Source organism: Copadichromis virginalis, unplaced genomic scaffold (genome assembly GCF_057382275.1).
Source record: "Copadichromis virginalis isolate Kocher_CV1m ecotype Utaka unplaced genomic scaffold, C_Virginalis_male_GT1.1 unmapped_scaffold_1, whole genome shotgun sequence".
NCBI classification, from domain to species: Eukaryota; Metazoa; Chordata; class Actinopteri; order Cichliformes; family Cichlidae; genus Copadichromis; species Copadichromis virginalis.
In genome coordinates, this window is record NW_028188589.1 from 6,997,719 (window position 1) to 7,010,208 (window position 12,490).

Here is a 12,490-nt window from a genome sequence, read left to right on the forward strand (position 1 = left end):
GTGAAATATACTCTTTTTAACTGGTTCAGTTTCTCAAGTTCACACTTCTTTCCATAACAGCTACATCCTTTTATCATATCAATAAACACATCACATTGTCTTCTGCAGTGTCTTACTGGCTAAACAGTTCTATTCAATAACAGCATTGGTAAATACATTACATTTGTTCCCTCCAGTAATTTACTGGCAAAATCACTATTTAGTGCATCATGAAACACAGCTTGTTGAATCAACCCATGAATGCCTCTGTTAGCTACACAGAGTTGCTCAGAGTGCTTGTGTTACACTAGCTAATCTACTCAGTCACTTTAACAGAACTATTAACATTCACATCTCACAGAACTGATTTGATTGGAGCATTACAACACGTTTGCACAGAGCATAGGAGCGCACTGACTCTGCTTCACGAGCGCTCCACCTAACGAGCGGGCTCGCGGTGCGGTCGCGCGGGACACTCCTCTGGTTTTCTCCCGTGTTTACATATAAATAACTTTGGCGGACCGCCTTAACTCTCCCATTCACGTTAACGTGGGTAACCATGGTGACAATAAACAACATTTTCGGTGCGAGCACCGTGTACCGACCTGTAAAAGCAGGTGAAGAGCAGAGTAAGGAAGACACGATGCGTCTCTGCTTTCCTCCAGAACGTGTCTGAGGAAGCAGCGGAAGGTGGGCTCCACTTACTGCTCCCCGAAACCCCGGAGCAAGCACCAAAGTTCCGCCCTCACTGCTTTCTAACATAAAATGAATCCCTGTTACATGGATTTTCTATCCTCTTAAAGAAACTGAAAATAAATACATATAGCAATGAAAAATGTCCCGTTACATGAGTGTTTTACACAAAATAATATTCATGTGGTCATTCCCTCACAGGGGTGCCACAACTACACTGCTGTTTTGACAGAGACACAGTGTGTTTATCTAACTTGGCTGAAGCCAAAGTTCTCCAGACAAATTCAGTCTGTTTCTGCCAAGTGTGAACTCACTGGATGAGCGCCAGATACACAGAATCAAAAAGGGATAAATTCGTTTTCTTATGTCATGTTCCCGTCACAAACTGGCTCAAGGAGAGGGGAAGCAGGAGTCCACAGATGAAATGTTCCTATAAATAAAGTGGAATTTATTCAAACTTTACCAAAACTTCAACACATCAAATACAAGCAGTTCAGCAGGGAGTGGATGTGTGTTGCATGTGCCAGGTGGATGCAGAGAGAGGCCAGGGCCACGTTCAAACCTGAACACGCTGCACAGTGTTTTGTTCCATTTGTTAGGGATGAATGAAATGCTTCCTTGAAAGGATGTGTGCAGTCACCAGTGGGCGTGGAAGCATGTGCGCCCTCATTTGGTGGGTGTGCAAGAAAAGTCATCCTGTCACACAGCAATGCCTACATAAATCACACCACTCTGCTTAAAATAATAATGTTTAGTGAAGCAGGTGAAGCAAAGGGCTGCTTTTAATAGGCTGGGAGACCCAGGTGTGCTGCTTTAGCTGCTGAGCCTCTTATGACAGAACAGCGGAGAGTGGTAAGAAGGGAGGAGGGGGTCTGGCTGTGTTTGTGAACGATAGATGGTGTAACTCTGGGCATTTCTCTATCAAAGAGACGCTATGCTGTAAGGACATTGAGCTGCTAGCGGTTAGCGTGAGACCGTACTATCTACCACGAGAGTTTACACACGTGATTATGATAGCTGTGTATGTCCCGCCCTCTGCTAACGCTGCAGCAGCCTGTGAGGTCCTGCACACTGTAACCAGCAGACTCCAAACACAGCACCCTCAGGCCCTTTTCCTGATCTCTGGGGACTTTAAAGATGATGTAACCATTTAATTATGGTTACATAATTAATTATGTAATTAATTATGCAAAATGCAAAACGCTCAGCTGTGTCTCCAATCAAAGCTCTGTAACTTCAGAGGTGATGTTCATATGTTGACTAATGGTTTTCTTTCATTTTTGATGTACTGCAGAATATTTGTATAAAATCCAGGCCAGGAAAATCTCCTTCATGTGTTTCTGTGTTTTGTCTTCAGCTACGTTGACACAAAGGCCTCTGCTGTGACGCTCACACCTTTGATAAAGTCTGGAGAGTGTCAGCTTCCTGTTTATAGATACAAAAATATGTAATGTTGTGAACTCTGGCCGCAGCGGCGCAAGAAAAAGGAGAATTACGGGAAGCACTCACAACAGGTAAAATCAAAATAACAAAGTAAAGTAGGATAAAATAAAAACCAACAAAAGAACAACACAATATACTTCCCCGTACTGTTACTGCTAACCTCTGTTAACCTAGTAACTCTTACCTTCTAACTGACAGCTGGTCAATAAACGAGCTCCATAAACGCTCCATATTCACCTTTACATGGAATATAAAGGGAAAAGAAGAAACACAGTGCTGTGTCAGCGTTAGACATATAGATATATCCTTGCTTTTAATACATTTGAAGGTGGGTGGGAGAGGTGCTTCTCCGCGTAGTCTACGGTCTCTTTGGGATCGGTAAAGCTTTTCCTCACATCACCATGGGTCACTAACAGCTTTGCAGGGTATAGCAGTCTGTACCTGACGCCGGTCATCCCACGTAGTCTTCCTCTCATATTTGCAAATGCGGCTCTGCGTTTCCAACAGAGGGAGGGAAATCTGGGAGGATGTTTATTTTAAAAACCCTTATACATCAGGTTCTTGTTCTCTGCAGCTTTCAGCAGAATTTCCTCACCAATGTGGTAGTAGTGCAATCTCAAGATGATGGGCCGAGGAAGATGACTTTGTTTGGGACGCTGGCGATTCGCTCTATGTGCTCGATCGATGAGTGGCTTCTCCTCGAGAGATAGCGCCTCCGCCAACAGGTGTGAACCAACTCAGTCATCTTGGGTCCCTCTGTGCCTTCTGGTATTCCTGCAGTTCTTAAATGATTCCTCCTGGAGCGCCTCAAGAGCTCCACATCTCTCATCTAACTTCTTTACCTCCGCAGACAAACGCTCCACAGTGGCCTGGAGAGTGGCGATGGTGTCAGAGTGGTTCGAGGCACAGTCCTGCAGTTCAGTCAAAGTGTTATCATGCCTGGCCACGTCGCTTTTTATGTCCGAAATTGAGGGCTGGATGCTCTGGTTCAAGGATGATATCTCGCCTCCTATGGTGGTAGAAATCTCTAATATGCAAGTGTCCAGTGCTAGTTAGTTAGTTAGTTCTAGTGGTTAGTGGGGCTTTATTTGATGATTCTAGTGTGTGTTACATTGTTGTCATATTGTTGAGTCGCAGAGCTGCACAGTGTTACAGTTTCTGTAGAGTCTGGTATAAGGAACTCAGATCCCTCTGTGAATAATGTTCACTGAAACTGATCTGTAGTTAATGAACTAGTCAGGATTTACACTAGAGAATGTTTCTGCCATTACATGGCCTGTATTTGTAGAGTGCTTTACTCGTCCCTAAGGACCCCAAAGTGCTTTTTTGCCCAAGGACACAACGACCGAGACGGTCCAAGCCGGGGCTCGAACCGGCAACCTTCCGATTACAAGACGAGCTGCCAACTCTTGAGCCACGATCGGCCCACATATTGTTGTCTTTTGTTGCAGACACCAAGTGTTGAGATCCTGTCTCAACCTCCTACATTCTTCCAGCAGGTTACACATTATTTTTTGTATTTGGAATCAAATATATGTGTCAGTTGGGCCTAGTGCAGGGGTCAGCAACCTTTAACACCCAAAGAGCCTTTTGGACCCGGTTTCCACGCAAAGGGTCAGGGTTCGGGAAAACACTGGGAGCCGCAAATACTTTGTGACATCTAAAATGAAGATAACACTGTGTATATTGTTTTTACCTTTATGCTTTGTGTGAACAACTACAGTGTGTTGCTTATGAAATCCATGAAGTGCTACAGAGAAAATTACATTTGATTTATGTAATGAACACATTTTGAGCTCTTAAAGAAATATAACAAAGGAAAGCTGAGCTACAATGATCCATGTAGCAAACACAAACTGTTATATCGCCTTTGGGCTTTTGGAGCCTTGACCTGACTTTTAAAAAAAGCGCGTTCATGCAAACATCGTCGGGTCTGCCGTGATATGTTTACAACGGGACTTCTGCTCCTGAACCTCTGCGCACAGCGTCTGCAGGTAAGGTAACTTTATTTATACCCAAAGGCAAGGTAAATTTGCTTTACAGACAAATGGCAGCATTTGACATCCCTTTAAAAACACACATACCTAGTAAATATATAAAACTCACTGTGACACATACTTTAATATTTCGAATCGAAAACAGTTCTTATTTAATTCAGTGACAGCAATGGGGACAAAGCTGTTTTTATAACGCTTTGTCCTGCATCTCGGAAATAGAAACCTCCGTCCTGAGGGAAGAAGCTGAAATTCACCCCTTAGAGGATGGGAACCATTTTTAAGGATTGATAAAGCCATCCTCTGTACCTGCTCAGAGTACAGGGAGGCTAAACAAGACTGTGGCTCACCTATCAGACGACTGGACCATCTCACTATCTGATTCAGAGAGTTTTTCTCTGTGACAGAGGTCTGACCGAACCATGCCACCAAACAAAAGGATAAAACAGACTCAATAAAAGAACGATAAAACAAAGTTAACATTTTTTGGTCAATGTGGAAATGAACAAGTTTCCTAAGGCAATAAAGGTGCTGGTGACCCTTTTTACAAACTGATTTGCAATTTTGATCAAAGTTCAGTTTTTCATTGATTATGGTCCCAAGATATTTATATGATTGTACTTGCTCTATTTTCTGACCTTTAATTAAAGTGACTCCGTGCCCATTTTGTTGTTTCCTAAAATCAACAACCATGTCTTTTGTTTTAGATATGTTCAGCTGGAGATAAGACTCCTCCCACCACTGAACAAAGTCATCAATGACTGGGCCGTGGTTAGTTTCACCCTCTTTCAGTAAGCTGACAATAACAGAGTCATCTGCATATTTAATAATGACCCTGTTTTCATGTCTGCCCTGACACATGTTTGTATAGAGAGTGAATAATAAGGGCGATAGGACGCAGCCTTGAGGAGAACCTGTGGAGGAGAACACTGGGTCAGACAGAACCCCATTTATTCTCACTCTTTGTGACCTGTCAGTTAGAAAATCTAAAATCCAGCCCAGCAGGTTTTTCCTGATTTCAAACTGTTCTAAAAGTCTTTTAATTAAAATATGGGGCTGTGTTGTATTAAAAGCCGAAGAAAAATCAATGAAAAGAAGTCTTGCAAAAGTCCCTTTACTCTCTACATGTTTAAGAATCAGATTTAGTAAAGTCAAAAGTGCGTCCTCCACTCCTCTGTTGGGCCTGTATGCAAACTGCATTGGATCCAGCTGACCTTCAGTCTCTTCATAATCACATTTCTGAGGATTTTTTCAAAGACTTTCATGACAACTGAAGTGAGGCAACAGGCCTGAAGTCGTTTAGATTTAGGGACAGGAACCACGACTGCTTCTTTGCAAAGAGAGGGCACATGTTGTGTTTGCAAGGATTTGTTAAAAATAACCTGAAATATAGGACTGAGTTCATCAGCACAAGGTTTAATTAGGCGGCCACTAATATTATCAGGACCTGGCTCTTGTTCACACTGACTGTATGAAAGGCCTTTTTAACATCGCTGAGTTCAATGATAAAGTGCTGAGTATCTCTCAGTTTCTGTTTCACTTCCCAAATATCCTCGCTGAAATCAGAAGAACTAAAACGAGCATAAAACATGTTTAAAGCATTTGAAAATCTCTGTCTGAATTAAAACATCTAAAATGACCTGACTGCTGCTCTGGGGATTTTGAAACCCTGCTATGGTTTTCATACAAGTCCAGGCAGACCCAAAAGTTTTTGCAGCAAATTTGCTTTCAAGAAGGTTTTTGTCTGTTTTGCTTTCAAGATCTCGATTTTCATTTCCTTGGTAGCTGTCTGAAAATCGGTAACAGCCCCTCTTTAAAGGCCTGTCTCTTTTTCCTTAAACAGGATTTGACACTTTTAGTGACCCATGGCTTATTGTTAGCGTAAATTTTAACGCGCTTACGGGGTATAATCATGTCTTTACAAAATACTGCACAGGAGCTAGTAACATCCACCAAAGCGTCGAGATCATCTCCACAAGACTGAAGACGGGGCTGTACGAAGTCACTTTATCTCTACAGGACTGTAAGCTGTCGTCTGTGAGGCGTGAGCGTGTTTGTTTGAACACAGTTCACGGTGGAGAACAGCTGCTGACATAATGTGGATCCAAGATCCATAACTGGCCTACCTGGGGCTGAAAGTCTCCATAAATGCAGGCGTTTCGGCGGCTACACCGGCTTCCACGAGTGTGACGCTTATTTTGAGAAAATAATAGAATATAAATGTATTTTTATATTTCAATATCACAATAATCTTCCAATGTAGAACTACAAGTTAAAAAAGAAGTAACATAAATCAAATCCACTTCAGCTAAATACTTCTCATTTATTTCCATCTTACATGCTGTGACTGCAGCCATTCCCACATCTCTGTGAATGGGACTCATGGACATGGATCAGTGGTTGTTGATCAATGGTCCTGAGAATCTGCATAATTAAGATGAAGGAACGGAGCTCCCAGCCCATCGTTCCTGCAGCTGCTTTCAGTCTTTATGCAAATGTCCTGTTTGTAAGACTGAAACCTGCAGCTGAGACTGAAGACGTCACCTGATGATGACGACACGTTTCTCCCACAAAACGCTGCGTCCAGATGAACAGAAGCAACAGACTCACTTTCCTGGATGATTGAGATGCATCAAGACTTCATTGTGTGTTACTTCTCATTCAGCACAGACACATTATTCCTGTTAGGTCATGTCAGCTGTCACTCAGTACAAGCACAACTGTGAACAACACAAACTTCTCTTCAATGTGTCACAGAAACACTAAGTGTGAGAGCCTGTATGACACACAGGACAGACTGTAAGCTCTGCTGGCTGCACAGCACTTTGTAGCAGTTTTCCAACATGTCCTCCACCCGTGATGTCAGTGGTGGGACCCCAGTCACAGCACTCAGCACCACCTCCTTTAAATGGATTTTATAGCAGTTCCTCCCGTTACTCGGTGCAACGCTTCTTAAATGTGTTTTTGCAGGATAAAACACAGCAGGTGGTGTAGAGAGGACGTCAGCTGACGGAGCAGAGGGAGGCAGACTGTGGATAAATGACAGAGTGAGAGGAGAGCAACCATGACAGAAGCACAGGTGTGGCAGATAGAAGTGGCTTTATAGACACTTATTGTCAGTCCTCGTGCATGCTGTGGAAATAAGTGTCTGTGTCATGAGGTGACATGTGAGCTTATCTTTGGTCAATAAAGCTGAACGACCAGTTTTCACTTTGCTTGTTACGCTTGTTTAGTGACGTCTGGGTTTCTGTGGAGCCCGAATTTTGATGAGTTCTGGTGAAATCATCTGAGATCATCTGAGCATCGGTGAAGAGTCAGCAGAGAAAGTGTGGGACAGAAGTTTGCTTTGGACACATGGACTGAAATCAAAAAGTAACAAACAGGATTTCCAATGGACAGTATGGAGAAGTGAAAGTACACAAAGGCTGTGCTGGAACACGTGTGTTACACTTTTTGACAGCTGAGAACAAAACACAATATTTTGCATCATCTCTGCAGTGTCTCTTCTTTCCTCTGCTGTTGTGCTTTTAGCTCCAAACTGTTTCAAATGGTTTGTCAGCAAGCTGACCTCTGACCTCTGCAGTACTAACTCCTGACCCGTACAAAGAGCGGGCGTTTCTGACCTTTGACCTGCAGCTGTATGTCTCTCAGTCTCAGTTCTTCTCTCCGTCACTGATGGAGCAGGTGTAGTTGCTGCTGACAGTCAGTCGTTTGTTTTCTCAGAGTGAGGCTGAAGTCTGAACTGTTCAGAGCATCAGGTCTCATCAACGTGCGCTGCTGTAACGCCGCTTTGTCCTCTGAGATCACCAGGTATGAAACCTGAGTGCTGACAGAGCAGCATGTTCCCCCTCATTCACCTCCACCACCACAGCCAAGGCATGCTGGGAAACTGAGGACACACAGACGGAGAACTGAAGTGTCTGCTGTGTGTTCATCTCAGAGTCCTCACAGGTGACACATTAGCTCCAGAACACCAAGCCAGGTGTTTGAAGCCTGACAGGGATTCTTCCCATCCAGAGGGAGGATTTAGCTGCACAACAATGAACATTAGTGTGTAGTTTAGAAACACAGACTGTGCCTGCACTGCATCTAGTGAAGAAAAGTGTTACTGCCAGAGAACGAGGCTCCTTTAAAGCAGCTGATATTAAGGTTGAAAAATCAACAATAAGCTGATGTAATCAACGTTTCACAAAATGGTCAGCAGCTAAAATCTGGAGCCGTTCTTTGGTGGTAATTAACAGTTTGTTCTTGTTAGCTAATTATGTCATTAAAGGTAGCAGCAGAAGCCTTGTGTTGAAAGCCCATTCACTCACACATTCACACAGTATGTGTGTGTCTGTGTTACACTGTGGACATCCCTTCTGTTGGAGCGCCATCTTGTGGCAGGTTTAAGAAATGTTCTTCTTGTAAATCCAAACTGCTGCACCTCCATAGCAGACTGTGGAGGCTTTCAGTGACATGAAGACTTGATTTATACTGTCATATTCTCCTGTTACACAAAGCACAGCACGCTGAACATGGATGAACTGAAACTCCCAGCATCTGACTGAGGAAAAGCACAAATCATTCTCACACTGACTCCTGCTTGATTTTAGATTTGCTTTCAAATCCTCACACTTTCATATGAAGCACTAAATGGGCTCCAGACTGTTTATCTCAGCTTCCTGTCAAACACACTGCTGCTCACACCGAGGCTCAGTTTACTCCTCCAGCCTGACTTAACCTGCTGTCTGTTAAAAACAGTCCCACACTCCTCTGTTTAATCCTTCTGATCAGACTCTTTGATTTTGTATTGTTTTTACCTGAAGTTGTGTTTTTGACATGGTTCTGTCTGTGAAATAAAGCTCACACACACACTGCTACAGTCCTTCATACACTTAGAAACGAAGCTGCTCCTTTCCTCAGTGCTGACACATAAAGAAGAGTTGCTTTTATATCCAACACGTCTCTGTTCCAGAAAACAGCTTCAGCAGCCTCTGAGTCTGAACTTGGAGTTGGTTATAAGCCACAGGCCTGTGTGCACAGCAATGAGGAAATATAATGCAGTAAGTGAAACATGGATGTGTGGAACAGATTATCCCAAAGGTTGATTCTGTTCATCTGGACGTTCTCAGTGAAACATTTGGTCTCTCGGTCAGGTGACTCCTTTAGTCTCAGCTGACTGCAGGTTTCCAAACCTTTGTCACTGGATCACTCACTTCATCTCCAACGTGTCCCTGACACAGACAGCTGGAGCCGTTACAGCAAAATCATTGATCATCGTTTTTAGAACATTAGCTGGTGTTGGTGGGCAGGCTAGCAGTGCTAATTGTTAGCACTAGTTCTGCTGCTCTCCCTTTGTCTCTGTTATTGTTGGTCTTTAGTGAACAATAGAAAGTGTCTTCATGAGACTGTTGCCTAATGTTCAAATGTAGATAACACCACCTGCACCAACCTGTTCCACAGCACAACCCTCTGGTGTAGCTTGCTGCTGCTGACTTTGAAAATCACACCAAACATGGAATCAAATATATCGACTCGGCTTAGACTACAGAGAAGCTCGGCACTGCTCACAAAACTCAACACAAAAGGCTTTTTAAAGACAACAATCACTTTGACAGACACACAAACACGACTGAGTACAGAGCAGCTGCTGGTTTGAAGCCACAGAAATGTTCAAATGTTTAAACACACTGCAGCGTTGCAGCCGTGATGCATTTGTGCTGCTAAGGCCACACACATCAGCTGCCTTACATTTTAGCACCAGTTCATCTCTGACCATGGCAGCACAGTCTTTCCAGTACAGTGATGTTGGTGGGGACAGTGGGGACTGATTGTTCATTGGCTGTAAGCCGGTCACATGGACGTTTAACTGGTGCTTTGGTTGCTCTGTAGTCTGTTGTGCCTGTGAGCTGCTCCTAAAATGAGACAGATTATAATTGTCACCATTCTGTTAATGACTCTTATTATGTGCGCTCTCCTCCACTGTCACACTAAACACATTAAACCTTTATTTTTGTGTAAAGTCAGGATTTATTGGCTCTTCTTAAAAGCGTCATGAAGTGCAAAACTCAGCAAACATTATACAAAAGTAGATTTAGAAGCTGAACTGAAAACATTTAAAGTGACAGTCAGCACAAATCCAGCTGACATCTCCATCCAACCCAAGTCTTCATTTAAAGTCATTATAACTGTGACACACGTTTGTTACAGTATTAATCCTGCCTGATGCTGCAGGGCCAACATCATGAAACAGGCTCAGCATTTATTTCCATTATGAAACTTTATCATTAAAAACAAACCATTGTTCTGCAGTCGTCCCAGGACTGTCGGTCAAACGTTCTCTCCACATGTTTAAGGCTGAGCTCACTTTATCGTCTGCCTGAAGGAGGAAAGCAGATGTTACTAAACATCACAATAAAACATATGAAATGGGTGCACATGAGGAACGTCTGCACTGTTAAAGCCATGCAAACATCTTCACACATGAAGCAGCAACACCTCTCAGTTTAGCAGCAGCTGGTAAAAGCCACAGTGATCCTGGAGCCTCCCTGAAGGACTCGTTCATCAGTAACTGTCAGGAGGACGATTAAACCTGCTGCACACGTCCTGTAGTTACACACTCGGGAGGAAAGACGACGTCCTCGCTCTGCAACATGATCTGTGTTTCATCCAGGACGCTCAAACACAGACTGGTTTCCAAATATTAGACGCACTGGTTCTTCATGCGTTTCTACCTGAGCACTCAGAGTCATTTCTACAACAGGCCTCCTTCACCTGCTGGTGCCTCTGTTTCTGTGTTTGGCTGTTTCCATCAGTGCCTGATGTTTGTGATCTTTGATCTGTTCTGAAGTCTCTCTTTGTGACACAAATGTTGTTTGGCTTCTTTTGCAAACAAGGCAAAAGAACTTTAATGGATTCATTTGCTGATCTTACTTTTCTGATGCAAAGCCGTCCTTTCAACGCTTTAGAAAGAAAACCAAACAATGTTTTTAAAACTTTCCCAAAATGTAAAAGCTATTAAAACCATAAACTTCTGCTCCTTGATCATGTGATTCTTCTTCTAGACTGTCTGTAATTGTTATTGCTGATTGTCAATAGAGTTGTTTTTTATAAGTTATGTTGTAAAGGAAGCTTGTGGCGAGGGAGGAGGGGCGACTAAAAGCAGGTTCATATAGTGGGAAAGTCCTCAGGTCATGTGAGGATATTTACTGATGCGTCAACACTGTCAGATAAAAGAACGGCTGCTGCATTTGTTCTCCCACAAATAAGTTTGGTGATGAGTAAAAGAATTACAGATGATGTGGCAGTTTATACTGGGAGCTGGTAGTGATGTTACTGGCTTGAACTGGGTGGAGGACGCACTAATATGGAGGTATGTGGTTTGCTGGGACTCTAGCAGCGTGCTAGTGAGCACAGGTGATATGTCTTCAGACTCTAGGCAACATATTGTTTTTGATATACTTCATTTACTGTATAGAATCAAACACAGAGGGATAGAAGTGGATTTCTTATGGCTCCCTGTGAATATCGGTGTTGATGCAATGAACAGGACGATAAGTTTAAAAAGGTGCAGCAAGAAGAAGTCGTGCAGGTTTGACTATAAAATACAGTGAAAGTGAGGTGAAGAGTATAATGAAGGTAAAGATGAAGGACGAGTGGCAGGCACACTGGGACAGAGACGGGAAAGGCAGATATTATTATACAGAAAACAGTCGTGTAGAAGAAGCTGCAGCAGAGACCAGGATGGAATCTGGAGAGTCAGAGTTGGTCACACAGGCTTGAATAGCACACTTAAAAAGGTAAACATGACACAGGAAGTGTGACTTCTGTGGACCAGAGGAGACGTTTGACGGGTTGTTAGCGTCGTCAGGATGCTGGATGGAAACGCTGTGCCTGATAGGATGATTACAGGCTGGACTTTGTCTTCCTGTTACAGATGGATCCAGGCCCTGGATGACTGCTGGACACACATGACCCACACTAGGCTGCCTTCATCCATCCTTTCCTCCTTCACTGAGACTCAGAGTCAGCATGTATGTATTGATCAGTGATTTGAATCCTTTCATTACAGAGTGAAGTTAAAGTAGACGTGTTAACACACTAATAAACACAAAGGGACACAACTACTACTCCATGATGGAAAGCTGAAGTATTACACAGCTTTATGAACCTCCTGTTATCCTGGTAGACGAGTACAGCAATAAATCTTTTACTTGAACATCTTCTGGCTCCAATAAGCTTTGAAATGTGACCATGAAGTTAGAGACACACTGACTGAAACCCACAGCTGTGACTGTGGATCACATCCACACACAGTGTAGCTGCTGTCTCTGTGTAAGCCTTTGCACTGCTGCTCGCAGCACCGTTATATCACTCAGCGCTCGCTGCTGTTATTGAAT

General features: G+C 43.2%; 1 protein-coding gene across 1 annotated transcript in view; it reads left to right on the forward strand.

Annotated features, from left to right (window-relative positions):
- The first annotated feature begins 11,735 nt into the window (after positions 1 to 11,735).
- Positions 11,736 to 12,490, forward strand: part of LOC146679695 (NACHT, LRR and PYD domains-containing protein 3-like) — a 43,035-nt gene continuing 42,280 nt past the window's right edge. The window contains exon 1 of the mRNA XM_085450416.1: positions 11,736 to 11,854. Within this exon, the coding sequence (XP_085306542.1) occupies positions 11,736 to 11,854 (119 nt within the window). The remainder of the gene's footprint in view (positions 11,855 to 12,490) is intronic.